Below are 16,963 nucleotides of genomic sequence, written 5' to 3' on the forward strand. Positions count from 1 at the left end.
TAAATGTCAGCTTTAAAATATTTATAAAGGTTATAACAAATTGGTTGAATGGGATGGCTGATCATGTGGTGGAACCCACTCAAACATCGTTAATGAAAAGGACGCAGCATACTAGATGAAGTGGTCTTGCGCTGCATGAAGTTGTATATTTACAGTAAAAAGTTGAGTGAAGAAAATTGACTTTAAAAAGGCCTATGATAAAGTAAAATGACCCTCTCTCTTGCAAACTTTACGCATGAAGGGGTTTTCGTCAAAATGGTGCCAATGAATAGAGAGTTTTATCTCTAAAGGTAGTGTGGGTATCAAAGTCAACGATGATGTTGGCAACTATTTTCAGACCAAGAAGGGTCTTAGCCAAGGGGACCCCATATGGGAAATACACTTTAGTTCCTGGTTGTATATGCACCATATATGATGATTTTTTTAATAATTAATTAAAAGGTTAAAATAGTTTCGAAGTATTTTTAGATTAAACCTAACTTTGTGTTGCACTAGTATATAAATTTTCATGAAAAAAGGTCAACATTGACTTCTGAATAAAAAAGACAAAAAATATTTGCTATTATAGGTCACTATTCTCACTATTTTGATTAAAAAATTATCTTTTTTAAAAGAAGTCAAAGTGTAATTTTTTTTTGTGGAAAAGTACAATGGAAGGTCAAGTTTATTTCAAAAATATTTTTAGATTTTTTTAACTTTTTATTGAATTGCTATTTTTTTACATATAGGGTGTATAAACACCCAGGTTCCAAAAGTTACCCTCCGACCCCATATATCCCTTATTTTGTTGAACATCTCGACCGATATGTTAGCTATCCTAGCGACTCAGGGGAAACCCTAGCACCGCCACCGCCGCGTTTTCCCCCTCTCTCCCTCTCCTCCGCCGTTGCCAGAGGGAGCCACGGCACTAGCTTGTGGCCTTGATAAAGGTGGCGGCGGGGACCCTGCGTCTGGACGGTGGCGGTTCCCGGGGCGGCGGGGATCTTGCGCCTGACGGCGGCGGTTCCCGTGGCGGCGGTTACCGGAGCGGCAGCTTCGTTCCAGGGGCGGCGGCTACCGGTGGCGGCGGGGATCTCAGGCCTGGACGACGGCCCACGGGACGGCGGTGGCTTCGGCCGGCGGCTCGTGGTGGCGGCGGGGGTCCAGAGCCTGGACGGCAGCGCCCGGGGTGGCAGCGGCTTCGGCTCCTGGGGCCGGGTCGCCTGGTAATCCAGCCTGATCCACCGCGCCAGCCTGGTTCCGGGTGCCTTCTCCTGGTGCTTGCTGGCCGGATCTAATCTGGTCTTGGCGGTGCCGACGGTGACGGCTTACCTGGGACCATGGTGGTGGCGGCGTCCCCTCCGCCGGGGATGACGGGTCTGATGGTGGGAAGACATGGTTGCCGGTGAAAACCGTGCCGACGGCGAATGATGGCGGCTTTTTGAGCCGTTACCTTGATGAAGGCTTCGTTCTGTAACTACCGTTGATCCACTCGTCCTGCTCCGGGGGAAACCCTAGGATCTGGTTTTCCAGATCGGACGATGGCGGCATTGCGGTGTCATTCCTCTCTAGGGAGCATCATTTGTGGAGCAGTGCTGGAAGACGGTGGCAGGAGGTGGAGCGTCTTCGTCCTGCACGGAGCTTCAGTGGTGATGTCAGGTCATGCCTGGCCGACAGGTGCTACGCTTTCTCATGCCTGGTCGGCAAGTGCTACGCATGACAGATCTTACCGAGCCTTCACGTTTGGATGGACGAGCGCGGGGAGGTGGTGTCGTTGGGCGCCGTGGTGGCGTCGACGGATGGCTGGACTGACAAGGATTATGCGGATCTCTCTCCTGAAGATGGTTCAACGGTTCGAAGATGATGACGGCTTCTAAAACGTGTGCATGTGGTGTACGCTTTAGGTCTGCTGCACCGGCTATGAGTTCCGATACGTTATGTGGATGGATCGGAGACAACACCGGATTTAGATATGGGGAGTGAGAGCACTCCACATTATCACGGTATGTAGGTGTGAGAGGGGGCTTCGGATGGTTTGATGTATGTACTTGTCAGACCTTTGTTGAATAAGTAATAAAATGAATGCATGCATCACTCAATGCAGAGGCCTCGGCTCAGCCTCCTTTTCTAAAAAAAATGTTAGCTATCCTTGTTGAGAGGGCTAAGGTGGCCGCTTAGATTAGTGGCGTTATTTCCCATCTGGTAAAAGAAGGTCTGTCTATTTTACAATATGCGGATGACACTTTTTTATGGATAATGACCTATATAAAGCAAGAAACCTCAAGTTGCTTTTATACGCATTTGAGGAGCTCTTTGGTCTCAAAATTTAATTTTATAAGAGCGAGCTTTTTTGATTCGGTGACACTCTAGAATCTGTGGCTGAGTATGCTTACATTTTTGACTGCCAGCTCGGACAGTTCCCGATTCGGTATCTCGATATTCCGATTCACAACCGACGCTTAACTATCGCTGAGTGGAAGTATGTGGAATAGAGAATTTAAAGGCAGCTAGCCAGCTGGAAGGTCAAAATCTTGATATATGGGGGGGGGACTGATTTTGATCAATTCCGTCTTAGCAATATGGTTATATACATGTTCTCTTTCTTCCACTTACCAAAAGGGATTCTTCAGCATCTAGATTACTTTAGATCCAGAATTTTTTGGCAATGCAATAATGAATCCAAAAAATATCGGCTGGCTAGATGGACTGTATTAAGCCTCCCTAAAAGTCAAGGGGGCGTTGGAATTGAAGATCTTGAGATTAAAAACATTGCTCTTCTGAGTAAATGAGTTTACAAATTACTCACTGAAAATGGAGTGTGGCAGGTAATCATTTGTAACAAATACGTGGGGTCCAAAGCCATTTCTCAAGTTCATTGAAAACCTGATGATTCACATTTTTGGTATGGTGTCACGAAGGCCAAGGAATTCTAATTTTGTACTTTCTCAGTCAGGGATGGTTCTCAAGTTCGATTCAAGGAAGATACCTGACTAGGCATCAGCCCACTTATGGTGCAGTACTCTAGCTTGTACAGAATTGTCACACATAAATTTGTCATGATCAAACAAGTTTTGGGACAAGATAATGTTGGGTAACGTAGCATAAATTTAAAATTTTCCTACGCATATTCAGATTTTCCTATGGAGAGGCCAGCAACGAGAGAGGGGTAAGAGCATCTTCATACCTTTGAAGATCGCTAAGCGGAAGCGTTTCTAGAACGCGGTTGATGGAGTCGTACTCGCAGCGATTCGGATCGCGGTGTGATTCCGATCTAGTGCCGAACTATGGCACCTCCGCGTTCAACACACGTGCAGCCCGGTGATGTCTCCCGCACCTTGATCCAGCAAGGAGGAGGGAGAGGTTGGGGAAGAACTCCAGCAGCACGACGGCGTGGTGTCGATGGAGAGAAGAGGTCTCCCGGCAGGGCTTCGCCAAGCACCGGCAGAGAGGAGGAGAAAGAAGGACACGGCTGCGCCGAGGGAGAGAGAGAAGTCTGTGTCCCAAGGGCCAAAACCCCTCTCTATTTATAGGAGGAGGGGGAGGGGGGTGCACCACCCCTAGGGTTCCCCCCTAGGTGGTGCGGCAGCCACCAGAAGGGAAAGGAGGCGGCGGCTAGGGTGGGAGGGGGTGGCGCACCACCTAGTGGGCCTAAGGCCCACCTATGCCTAGGGTTTGCCCCCTTCCCTCTCCCCTGCGCATTGGGATGAGTGGGGAGGCACACCAGCCCACCTAGGTGCTGGTTCCCTCCCCCACTTGGCCCACCTTACCTCCCGGGGTTGTTGCCCCCCTTCGGTGGACCCCCGGGACCACCTCCGGTGGTCCCGGTGGCCCGGTACGTTACCGGTGATGCCCGAAACTCTTCCGGTATCCGAAACCATCCGTCCTATATATCAATATTTACCTCCGGACCATTCCAGAGTTCCTCGTGACGTCCGGGATCTCATCCAGGACTCCGAACAACTTTCAGTAACCTCATATATCAATTCCCTATAACCCTAGCGTCACCGACCCTTAAGTGTGTAGACCCTACAGGTTCGGACGACAAGCAGACATGACCGAGACACCTCTCCGGCCAATAACCATCAGCGGGGTCTGGATACCCATGGTGGCTCCCACTTGCTCCATGATGATCTCATCAGATGAACCACAATGTCAAGGATTCAATTAATCCCGTATACGATTCCCTTTGTGTGTCGGTATAGAACTTGCCCGAGATTCGATCGTCGGTATACCTATACCTTGTTCAATCTCGTTACCGGTAAGTCTCTTTACTCGTTCCGTAGCACGTCATCGTGTGACTAACTCCTTAGTCACATTGAGTTCATGATGATGTTGTACCGAGTGGGCCCAGAGATACCTCTCCGTCACACGGAGTGACAAATCCCGATCTCGATTCGTACCAACCCAACAGACACTTTCGGAGGTACCCGTAGTGCACCTTTATAGTCACCCAGTTACGTTGTGACGTTTGATACACCCAAAGCACTCCTACGGTATCCGGGAGTTGCACAATCTCACGGTCGAAGGAAAAGATACTTGACATTAGAAAAGCTTTAGCATACGAACAATACGATCTAGTGCTATGCTTAGGATTGGGTCTTGTCCATCACATCATTCTCACAATGATGTGATCCCATTATCAATGACATCTAATGCCCATGATCAGGAAACCATGATCATCTATTGACTAACGAGCTAGCCAACTAGAGGCTTGCTAGGGACACATTGTGATCTATTTATTCACACATGTATTACTGTTTCTTGTTAATACAATTATAGCATGAACAATAGACGATTATCATGAACAAGGAAATATGATAATAACCATTTTATTATTGCCTCTAGGGCATATTTCCAACAGTCTCCCACTTGCACTAGAGTCAATTATCTAGTTACATTGTGATGTATCGAATACCCATAGCATTATGGTGTTGATCATGTTTTGCTCGTGGAAGAGGTTTAGTCAACGGGTCTGCAATATTCAGATCCGCTTGTACTTTACAAATATCTATCACTCCACTCTGGACATGGTCCTGGATGGAGTTGTAGCGGCGTTTGATGTGCTTCGTCTTCCGGTGAAACCTGGGCTCCTTGGCTATGGCAATGGCCCTAGTGTTATCACAGAAGAGTGTCATTGGACCCGACGTGCTTGGAACCACTCCAAGGTCGGTGATGAGCTCCTTCATCTAAATTCCTTCATGAGCTGTTTCTGAAGCAGCTATGTACTCCGCTTCACATGTAGATGCTGCCACGACTTCTTGCTTGCTGCTGCACCAGCTCACTGCCCCACCATTCAACACATATACGTATCCGGTCTGTGACTTAGAGTCATCCGGATCTGTGTCAAAGCTAGCGTCGACGTAACCCTTTACGACGAGCTCTTCGTCACCTCCATAAACGACAAACATTTCCTTAGTCATTTTCAGGTACTTAAGGATATTCTTGACCGTTGTCCAGTGTTCCATACCGGGATCACTTTGGTAACTCCCCACCAAGCTTATGGCAAGGTTTATATCAGGTCTGGTACACAGCATGGCATACATTAGAGAGCCCACGGCTGATGCGTAGGGGACACAACTCATCTTCTCTCTATCTGCTGCCGTGGTCGGCGACTGAGTCTTACTCAATCTCACACCTTGCAAAACTGGCAAGAATCCTTTCTTTGAGTTTTCCATATTGAACTTCTTCAATATCTTGTCAAGGTATGTACTTTGCGAAAGACCTATGAGACGTCTTGATCTATCTCTATAGATCTTGATGCCTAATATGTATGCAGCTTCTCCAAGGTCCTTCATAGAAAAACTTTTGTTCAAATAGGCCTTTATGCTCTCCAACATCTCTATATTATTCCCCATCAATAATATGTCATCCACATACAGTATGAGGAAAGCTACAGAGCTCCCACTCACTTTCTTGTACAGACAGGCTTCTCCGTAAACCTGTATGAACCCAAACGCTTTAATCACCTCATTAAAGCGAATGTTCCAACTCCGAGATGCTTGCACCAGCCCATAGATGGAGCGCTGGAGCTTCCACACTTTGTTACCCTTAGGGTCGACAAAACCTTCTGGTTGCATCATATACAACTCTTCCTTAAGGTTCCCGTTCAGGAACGCTGTTTTGACGTCCATTTGCCAAATTTCATAATCATAAAAGGCGGCAATTGCTAACATGATTCAGACTGATTTCAGCTTTGCTACGGGAGAGAAAGTCTCTTTGTAGTCAACTCCTTGAATTTATTGAAAACCCTTTGCGACAAGTCGAGCTTTGTAAACGGTTACATTATCGTTTGCATCAGTCTTCTTCTTGAAGATCCATTTATTTTCTATGGCTCGCCGGTCATTGGGCAAGTCCACCAAAGTCCATACTTTGTTCTCATACATGGATCCTATCTCGAATTTCATAGCCTCAAGCCATTTGTTGGAATCCGGGCCCGCCATCGCTTCTTCATAGTTCGAAGGTTCACCGTTGTCTAACAACATGATTTCCATCGCAGGGTTGCCGTACCACTCTGGTGCGGAGCGTGCCCTTGTGGACCTTTGCGGTTCAGTAGTAACTTGATCCGAAGCTTCATGATCATTATCATTAACTTCCTCTTCAGTTGGTGTAGGCGCCACAGGAACAACTTCCCGCGTTGCGCTACTATCCTGTTCGAGAGGGGGTGTAATTACCTCATCAAGTTCTACCTTCCTCCCACTTACTTCCTTCGAGAGAAACTCTTTCTCTAGAAAGGATCCGTTCTTGGCAACAAAGGTTTTACCTTCGGGTCTAAGATAGAAGGTATACCCAATAGTTTCCTTAGGGTATCCTATGAACACGCATTTCTCCGCTTTGGGTTCGAGCTTTTCTGGTTGAAGTTTCTTCACATAAGCATCGCAGCCCCAAACTTCAAGAAACGACAACTTAGGTTTCTTGCCAAACCATAGTTCATACGGTGTCGTCTCAACGGATTTAGACGGTGCCCTATTTAAAGTGAATGCTACAGTTTCTAATGCGTATCCCCAAAATGATAGCGGTAGGTCGGTAAGAGACATCATAGATCATACCATATCTAATAAAGTGCGATTACGACGTTTAGACACTCCGTTGCGTTGCGGTGTGCCAGGCGGCGTCAGTTGTGAAACGATTCCACACTTCCTTAGGTGTGTGCCAAACTCGTGACTCAAATATTCCCCTCCACGATCAGATCGCAGACATTTAATTTTTTCTGCCACGTTGATTCTCAACCTCACTCTAAAATTCCTTGAACTTTTCAAACGTCTCAGATTTGTGCTTCATTAAGTAGATATACCCATACCTACTCAAATCATCGGTGAGAGTGAGAACATAACGATAGCCACCGCGAGCTTCAACGTTCATTGGACCACACACATCCGTATGTATTATTTCCAATAAGTCGGTTGCTCTCTCCATTATTCCTGAGAATGGAGTCTTAGTCATCTTGCCCATGAGGCACGGTTCGCATGTGTCAAATGATTCAAAGTCAAGAGACTCTAATAGTCCATCAGTATGGAGCTTCTTCATGCGCTTAACGCCGATATGACCAAGGCGGCAGGGCCACAAGTATGTGGGACTATCATTATCAACTTTACATCTTTTGGTACTCACACTATGAATATGCGTAACATCACGATCGAGATTCATCAAGAATAAACCATTCACCAGCGGAGCATGACCATAAAACATATCACTCATATAAATAGAACAACCATTATTTTCTGACTTAAATGAGTAGCCGTCTCGCATTAAGCAAGACCCTGATACAATATTCATGCTCAAAGCTGGTACTAAATAACAATTATTAAGGTTTAAAACTAATCCCGACGTTAGATGTAGAGGTAGCATGCCGACGGCGATCACATCGACTTTGGAACCATTCCCCACGCGCATCGTCACCTCATCCTTGGCCAGTCTCCGCTTATTCCGCAGTTCCTGCTTTGAGTTGCAAATGTGAGCAACAGCACCGGTATCAAATAGCCACGAGCTACTACGAGCGCTGGTAAGGTACACATCAACAACATGTATATCACATATACCTTTAACGTTGTTTGCCTTCTTGTCCGCTAATTATTTGGGGCAGTTCCGCTTCCAGTGACCTTTTCCCTTGCAATAGAACCACTCAGTCTCAGGCTTGGGTCCATTCTTTTTCTTCTTCCCGTCATCTGGCTTACCGGGCGCGGCAACAGCTTTGCCGTCTTTCTTGAAGTTCTTCTTACCCTTGCCTTTCTTGAAACTAGTGGTCTTGTTGACCATCAACACTTGATGCTCTTTCTTGATTTCTACTTCTGCAGAGTTGAGCATCGAGTACAACTCGGGAATGGTCTTTTCCATCCCTTGCATGTTGTAGTTAAGCACAAAGCCTTTGTAGCTTGGTGGGAGAGACTGGAGGATTTTGTCGATTATAGCATCATCCAGAAGTTCGACTCCAAGTGAAGTCAGACGACCGTGTAACCCAGACATTTTGAGTATGTGCTCACTGACAGAACTGTTCTCCTCCATCTTACAGCTAAAGAACTTGTCGGAGACTTCATATCTCTCGACACGGGCATGAGCTTGAAAAACTAGCTTCAGCTCCTGGAACATCTCATATGCTCCGTGTTGCTCAAAACGCCTTTGGAGCCCCGTTTCTAAATTGTATAACATGCCACACCTAACTAGAGAGTAGTCATCACTCCGCGTTTGCCAGACGTTCAGAATTTCCTGGGCTGCTGCGGGAGCAGGAGGGTCACCTAGCAGCGCATCAAGGACATAAGCCTTTTTAGCTGCTTCAAGGATGAGCTTCAAGTTGCGAACCCAGTCCGCATAGTTGCTACCATCATCTTTCAGCTTGTTTTCTCTAGGAATGCGTTGAAATTGAGGTTGACGTTGGCCATTTACAATATTTATAAAGACAACTTTTAGACTAAGTTCATGACAGTTAAGTTCATTTAATCAAATTAAGTATGAACTCCCACTTAAGTCGACATCCCTCTAGTCATCTAAGTGATACATGATGCATGTTGACTAACCCGTGTCCGATCATCACGTGAGACGGACTAGTCACCATGGTGAGCAACTTCATGCTGATCGTATTCAACCATACGACTCATGTTCGACCTTTCGGTCTCTTGTATTCGAGGTCATGTATGTACAAGCTAAGCTCGTCGAGTCAACCTAGGTGTTTTGCGTGTGTAAATCTGACTTACACCCGTTGTATGCGAACGTTAGAATCTATCACACCCGATCATCACGTGGTGCTTCGAGACAACGAACCTTCGCAACGGTGCACACTTAGGGGAATACGTCCTCGAAATTTTAAGAGGGATCATCTTATTATGCTACCGTCGTTCTAAGCAATAAGATGTAAAACATGATAAACATCACAATGCAATCATATAGTGACATGATATGGCCATTATCATCTTTGCTCTTTCGATCTCCATCTTCAGGCATCACATGATCATCATCGTCACCGGCGCGACACCATGATATCCATCATCATGATCTCCATCATCGTGTCTCCGTGAAGTCGTCACACCAACTACTACTATCACTACTACTATAGCTAACCGTTAGCAATGAAGTAAAAGTAGTAAGCACATGGCGTTGCATCTCATACAATAAATTAAGACAACTCCTATGGCTCCTGCCGGTTGTCATACTCATCGACATGCAAGTCGTGAAACCTATTACAATAACATGATCATCTCATACATCATACATGCAACATCACAACTTTGGCCATATCACATCACATGTCAAACCCTGCAAAAACAAGTTAGACGTCCTCTAATTGTTGTTGCAAGTTTTACGTGGCTGATTTGGGTTTCTAGCAAGAACGTCTTCTTACCTACGTGACAGCCACAATGATGATATGCCTAAGCTATTTACCCTTCATAAGGACCCTTTTCATCAAATCCAATCCGACTAGAGTAGGAGAGACAGACACCCGCTAGCCACCTTTATGCACGGTGTGCATGTCTGTCGGTGGAACCAGTCTCACGTAAGCGTACGTGTAAAGTCGGTCCGGGCCGTTTCATCCCACAATACCGCGGGAAAAGAATAAGACTAGTAGCGGCAAGAAAATTGACAAATCATCGCCCACAACTTTTGTGTTCTACTCATGCATAGAATCTACGCATAGAAAACCTGGCTGTGATACCACTGTTGGGTAACGTAGCATAAATTCAAAATTTTCCTACGCATATTCAGATCTTTCTATGGAGAGACCAGCAACGAGAGAGGGGTAAGAGCATCTTCATACCTTTGAAGATCGCTAAGCGGAAGCGTTTCTAGAACGCGGTTGATGGAGTCGTACTCGCAGCGATTCGGATCGCGGTGTGATTCCGATCTGGTGCCGAACCACGGCACCTCCGCGTTCAACACACGTGCAGCCCGGTTACGTCTCCCGCACCTTGATCCATCAAGGAGGAGGAAGAGGTTGGGGAAGAACTCCAGTAGCACGACGGCGTGGTGTCGATGGAGAGACGAGGTCTCCCGGCAGGGCTTCGCCAAGCACCGGCAGAGAGGAGGAGAAAGAAGGGCAGGGCTGCGCCGAGGGAGAGGGAGAAGTCTGTGTCCCAAGGGCCAAAACCCCTCTCTATTTATAGGAGGAGGGGGAGGGGGGTGCGCCACCCCTAGGGTTCCCCCTAGGTGGTGCAGCAGCCACCAGATGGGAAAGGAGGCGGCGGCTAGGGTGGGAGGGGGTGGTGCACCACCTGGTGGGCCTAAGGCCCACCTGTGCCTAAGGCCCACCTATGCCTAGGGTTTGCCCCCCCTTCCCTCTCCCCTGCGCATTGGGCTGAGTGGGGAGGCGCACCAGCTCACCTAGGGGCTGGTTCCCTCCCCAACTTGGCCCACCTTACCTCCCGGGGTCGTTGCCCCCCTTCGGTGGACCCCCGGGGCCACCTCCGGTGGTCCCGGTACGTTATCGGTGATGCCCGAAACACTTACGGTATCCGAAACTATCCGTCTTATATATCAATCTTTACCTCCGGACCATTCCGGAGCTCCTCGTGACGTCCGGGACTCCGAACAACTTTTGGTAACCTTGTATAACAATTCCCTATAACCCTAGAGTCACCGAACCTTAAGTGTGTAGACCCTACGGGTTCGGAAGACAGGCAGACATGACCGAGACACCTCTCCGGCCTATAACCATCAGCGGGGTCTGGATACCCATGGTGGCTCCCACTTGCTCCACGATGATCTCATCGGATGAACCACAATGTCAAGGATTCAATTAATCCTGTATACGATTCCCTTTGTTTGTCGGTATAGAACTTGCCCGAGATTCGATCGTCGGTATACCTATACCTTGTTCAATCTCGTTACCGGTAAGTCTCTTTACTCGTTCCGTATCACGTCATCGTGTGACTAACTCCTTAGTCACATTGAGCTCATGATGATGTTCTACCGAGTGGGCCTAGAGATACCTCTCCGTCACACGGAGTGACAAATCCCGATCTCGATTCGTACCAACCCAACAGACACTTTCGGAGGTACCCATAGTGCACCTTTATAGTCACCCTGTTACGTTGTGACGTTTGATACACCCAAAGCACTCCTACGGTATCCGGGAGTTGCACAATCTCACGGTCGAAGGAAAAGATACTTGACATTAGAAAAGCTTTAGCATACGAACAATACGATCTAGTGCTATGCTTGGGATTGGGTCTTGTCCATCACATCATTCTCCCAATGATGTGATCCCGTTATCAATGACATCTAATGCCCATGATCAGGAAACCATGATCATCTATTGACTAACGAGCTAGCCAACTAGAGGCTTGCTAGGGACACATTGTGATCTATTTATTCACACATGTATTACTGTTTCTTGTTAATACAATTATAGCATGAACAATAGACGATTATCATGAACAAGGAAATATGATAATAACCATTTTATTATTGCCTCTAGGGCATATTTCCAACAGATAACCCCGATATTCCTTTTCGTAGGGACCTCTTTGGCTGTCGCCTGGAAGCATGGAATGAATTACTATCTCGTCTGGAGGACATTCAACTGACAAGCAAGCCGGATAAGTTTCGATGGAAGCTGCATTAGAATGGTGGTTTCTCACTAAAGTCCTTGTATGATGCAATGGCTCATAGTGATGTTCCTGTTGATAACAAAAAATAGTGGAAGCTAAAAATACCTCCAAGAGTGAAGATATTCCTCTGGCTTTTAAGGAGAGGGGTAATCTTAACTAGAGATAACCTGGCGCGACATGACAAGTCTATTGAACGCTTATTTGTGAGTGTAAGTTCACTCCAGCAGTATGGTCCATTGTTTAAGTAGCTTCAAATCTATACCCCCATGTAGTACATGTAACATGTTCGGTAACTGGTTGTCGGGTACTGATAAATAATTTTCTGCACATATATACTTGTGGGGCGGCTGCCTTATGCTGGGCATTGTGGCTTACCATGAAAGATGTGGTTTATAATAATAAATGTGTTTCTTTTCATGTGAAAGTTATTCATGTATGTATGTGATGGCTCCGTACTTGGTCTATCCTCCAGAGGCCGGAGGACAGAGACTTTTTTTACGAATGGCGTCTACACGGCTGGAACGTATAGTTAGGGAGGTTTTCTCCCTCCATGGATGACGGTGTAACCTCTCGATATGATCTACCCCACCCTAGGCTGGATTGATTTCTTTTTGCTGCAAAACAATGTTTTTTTGGTCAATTGGACTTGTTGGCTGTGTGCATCATGCTATGCAGAGGCCGGATATTCTTTCGATACGGTTGTATCACCTTGATAGATCAATTCAATGAAGTGTCCTTTATCAAAGAAAAAAAAAGGTTTGCTACATCCATTCCGACATACATATTTCAGTGGTCCAACATCAATCATGTCCGATGTAAATCTTACACTCATCATATTCTAGATTTTGATAAAATTTGATTTAGTTCAAGTATGAGTAGGGGAAAGCAAGGTAAGTTTTTCTTTATGTAAGGTTTTGGTAAGATTTAGTTTGATTTGAGTATGGATAGGGAAAGGTATTTCTTTTTTACTTAGTTTAGGTTTTGGTAAAAAAATGATTTGATTGAGTTAAGGCGGGACGTGGGGAGGTGCGTGAGGAGTGGATGGAGGGGGGAATGCAAACGTGGTCAATTCCCCTTTAATAATACAGATTAACTAGATCATTGATGGCGCGCGTTGCCGCGCCCGTCTATTTTTCAATAGAATGATAAGAATTTCAATAACTATATGGAGGCATGTAGAAATTTCCATACATGCTAAATAAATACATATATTGTTAGTAGTTGATAGACGAATACGTAATGGAGAACACTACATTTGAGAGAAGATACATGATAAAAGTAGAGGCCTTGTAATCATCATTCTATAAATGCAAGCAAATAAAATCTAGAGCTATACCATGGATTCAGTGTTGTGATTTTTAGAAAAATATATCTAATCATATATTGCTCTGTTTATATACAAATCACTAAGAGAAAATTCCGATCACAATATAACCCGCAGTTAGACTGCATATGAATCATTTTGACTTTAATATGTACACAGGTTCCCAAGCAACGGACTGAACCTCTTCGTTCATCTTTTCCTTTTCACAGATTATGAATGTAACTTCGCAGGGTATAACATAAGCTCTATGCTGCAGAACCTGCAAAAATGAATAATTCAAAAATAAAATAAAATCATATAAGCACATTGCTTATATTGTGCAAACATCAGGTGGATCAAGATAATTCAAAGCATTGGTGATTGAGTCTGTATCTAGTGGATAGACAACATCTGAACAGAATCAAATTATTTGATGTATGTAGTACACAAAGACGGCCATGGTATGTACTACATCGAACAGACCACCAATATGTTTAATTCGAATCATTAGTGATTGAAGTCTGTATTATGAGCAACCTGCAACAAGACATGGACAAACTAAAAGGATAATGCATGCGATAAACAATAGAAAACTGGGCAAACCATGCATAGAGAGACAATAGACCTCACTAACATAACAATATATACTTCGTTGAGAGGAGATTCAAGCCAAGCAGAGTTGTGTACTCCTCACAACATAACCGTCCCTGCAAATAACACGAAACAACATGCAAGAATACTCCAATGACACACATCACGCGAACCAGACCAAATTTCTGGGAATATGAAAATATGTAGTTTGCAGGTTCATAGTCACAACAAGTAGGAAATGATGATCCTTACATCAGTAAAAATACAATTGTTAAACAAACCAGCATCAGCTCTATTTATCAGTCAAACGAGCGCAACTCTTACTTATATATCAAACAATCATAGGGTCAGTGGAAGCCCAGATTCTCTCCATGGTGGTGGGCAGAATTGTGCGGCGGCCGACTTGGCCTGGATATTGCACATCGTCCTGGTGAGGAAGAGCAGCTCTACCGCAAGAGTAACAGAGGTGATGTTGTTTACGCTAACACGTTGTCATCGCCGTACTGGTAGAAAGATCTTCGAAGGTTGATAGGCAGATAGGAAAGGGGAGGGGAGGGGATGCGCACACTCGTACATCCAATTAGATGCAACATATATATGGAGAGATGGCGGGACGTGCGCATTAGCTGCCATGAATGGGTACCAAAAACTGATGCTTCAGTTTCCATGCCCGGCGCATATATCGAATTGAATTTCCACTCAACAGCTGTATTTGATGCTTTCCATATCTCCCTGTCGCATCAACTGGGGTAACCCACATGATTAGGCAGTTTCCCATCGCCTCGCGCTCGCCTCGCTGAGCGCATCACCTCCGTTCTCTGTCTCGAATCGGTTCGTTGACCTTCCTATGCAACGACAGGGCGATAGATCGTACATTTTTCTTCTTGAGTAGGTTAGCTATCCATTTAGGCCGTTTCTCGCTTGGAGATTCTCCAAATGGGCCTGGAGAAACGGCCCAACGTACCACAAATCACGGTTTTTTCTTCTGGAGTAGAGGCCCTTTAGGACAGCTGGCCCAGGTAAAAGAAATGCAGTGGTGGACCGAATTGACAGTAGATCTGACGGCTCAGATTGGGCAGATCACGTGAACGGACGGCCAAAAAGTATCAGGTCGTGAGATGGCTTGGTTTAGGTTCAGTTTTACTGTCCTAAATGGTAGTTCATTTTGTGCATCCATGAATATTTCACCACACCACGAGGTGTAGTTTACATAATGAAGTAGTCATACATTGTTGCCTCAGATAAAGCTACTGCTCAATCTCATCAGCTGTGATGTAACTTACTGTGGACGTACCCTTAATGTATCTGACCGTCATGCCTTTGCAAGGGATATGGCCAACATAGCATAAGGGCCTAACAAGTTGCCCTCCAGGCCCCAGTGACGCTCCGCGGCGCTCACGAATTCATACATGACATCTCCAAAATGTTGGACTAATATCGGCTCACATAAAGCTCTCAGGAGATTGACGAACTTGCTTGGGGTGCTAAGAGCATTGTTCATATCGGTTGTAGGGTCATGCAGCTGCATCTCATGGATGGAAAAGGAGCCCTCTTCTTGGATGATCTCTCTCACCTCTTTACTGGAAGGTTCATACACCGGCACATAAAAAGAATCAAACTTTTCTTTGTCGATCACACCCTATTAATAATACCATAAAACACGAGGTCAAAAGTTCGCGCTCAATTGCAAAAGATAAGAGGCTATATTATAATACATGAAGAAATGTACCTCGGAGACCATGTCACTTAGAATCTGAGATATAGTTCTTGAAAGGTAAGAGAATTTGGTGGAGGTTACATCAGAACGCCTCCCTACCAGGGAAACAACCATTCGTCCTTTTGGGACCAATTCTTTGGCTCTCAGCTTCAGGAAGAGTGTGAAATCTTTCCTAAACTGTCTTGCATAAGCCTCAAGCACTATATGTTGCCTTTGACGCCTAGCATCCTCGTTTATGTCGTATGCTGGGATGAGATTCCTGGACAGATCTTCAGGAGCCTGCATAGATAATGTTTTGCTTACAAAGTCGACTAGTAATGTAATGGATTGATCGATCTAGCAGTATCAGACTCAAACCTTTGAGAGCCAGTGCAAACTGTTTGAAGAGCAGACAAGATGCAAAGAGCCGCTAGTATAGAGGCGCTCGTAAAATGACCCCGATGTGATACCAGTCACGACGACATGCTCGTTGCTTTGACGGAGCATGACTAGGCTCTTGACCACCGTGTTGAAGTCGTTGGTAGGGAGATCATTGAGGAGCAAACACACTTCCGGTGGTGGTCGTTGGACCTGAAAACAGTGATCTTGGATGGCCTTGACGGCAATTGATACGAGTGTGAGCGCGTTTGGACCAGTGGAGCAGCCCATGTCCGCGATCACCATCTTACCAGGCACCAAGGTGCTAGTGCTACTGATTAATTCAATGATGGCCGCTTCAATTAGGGGTTTCATCCTCGTCTGCTCGGCTATCTGCAGTTTACTTGCACTTGTTAAGAAAATCTTTTTTACTCGAAAACGGAGGGCATATCCTCGACGCACCCATATTTAAGAAAATCTGGTCTAATATGATCGACAGTATGAGCCGGTGAAATAAAATCAAAATTTTATATAAGTTGTTGATGAGATAGTTTCAAGAAGCCGGTTGTCAACGCCAGTCCAAAGCATAACTTGCGAGACAATCAAGATATGAGGGGAAGGTACCTGAATACCAGAATTGTGAGCATAGCTTGTTTCCCCTTGTCCTTGATTCATATGCAGCATCTGCTTCATCTGCTTGGAGGCCATTGCTTTTGTGGGATTAGGACTAAACCTCACCTCCAGATTTTATACTTGCAAGAACAAGATTAGCAGGACAATGCTGAAAACGTGCTACTATACTAGTGGGAAAGACCTACCAGTGCTATCCACACAAGTCATTTAGCACGTTGTACTGTTGCATGCAGTGTCCTTGGTGGCATGTGAAGCAGAGGAATCCATCATCTTCCTGGCTCTTGGTGCATCGAAAAGACTGGAAGCTGTGGTGGAAAAAAAACCAGAAAGTAAAAAAAAAGAGTTCCA

The 16,963-nt window shown here is 45.5% G+C and overlaps 1 protein-coding gene across 1 annotated transcript; it reads right to left on the reverse strand.

Moving 5' to 3' along the window:
• Positions 1-812: 812 nt before the first annotated feature.
• Positions 813-16,693, reverse strand: LOC123442051 (salicylate carboxymethyltransferase-like). The gene is made up of 5 exons (XM_045118167.1): positions 16,607-16,693; positions 15,983-16,375; positions 15,638-15,904; positions 15,267-15,547; positions 813-1,278 (listed from the first exon to the last, which is right to left on the reverse strand). The coding sequence occupies exons 1-5, from the start codon at positions 16,688-16,690 to the stop codon at positions 813-815; spliced, it is 1,491 nt and encodes a 496-aa protein (XP_044974102.1). The 5' UTR covers positions 16,691-16,693.
• Between the last annotated feature and the right edge of the window lie 270 nt (positions 16,694-16,963).

This window comes from Hordeum vulgare, chromosome 3H (assembly GCF_904849725.1).
Source record: "Hordeum vulgare subsp. vulgare chromosome 3H, MorexV3_pseudomolecules_assembly, whole genome shotgun sequence".
NCBI lineage: Eukaryota > Viridiplantae > Streptophyta > Magnoliopsida > Poales > Poaceae > Hordeum > Hordeum vulgare.

What these genes read in the sequence shown, in the direction of transcription:
- LOC123442051 (XM_045118167.1), bottom strand. Translation starts at nt 16,690, where the DNA reads ATGGCCTCCAAGCAGATGAAGCAGATGCTGCATATGAATCAAGGACAA. An exon ending in CTCACAATTCTGGTATTCAG is followed by an intron (nt 16,376 to 16,606) that starts GTACCTTCCCCT and finishes AGTAAACTGCAG; the next exon opens with ATAGCCGAGCAGACGAGGAT. An exon ending in TGGGGCCTGGAGGGCAACTT is followed by an intron (nt 1,279 to 15,266) that starts GTTAGGCCCTTA and finishes CGCCAAGACCAG; the next exon opens with ATTAGATCCGGCCAGCAAGC.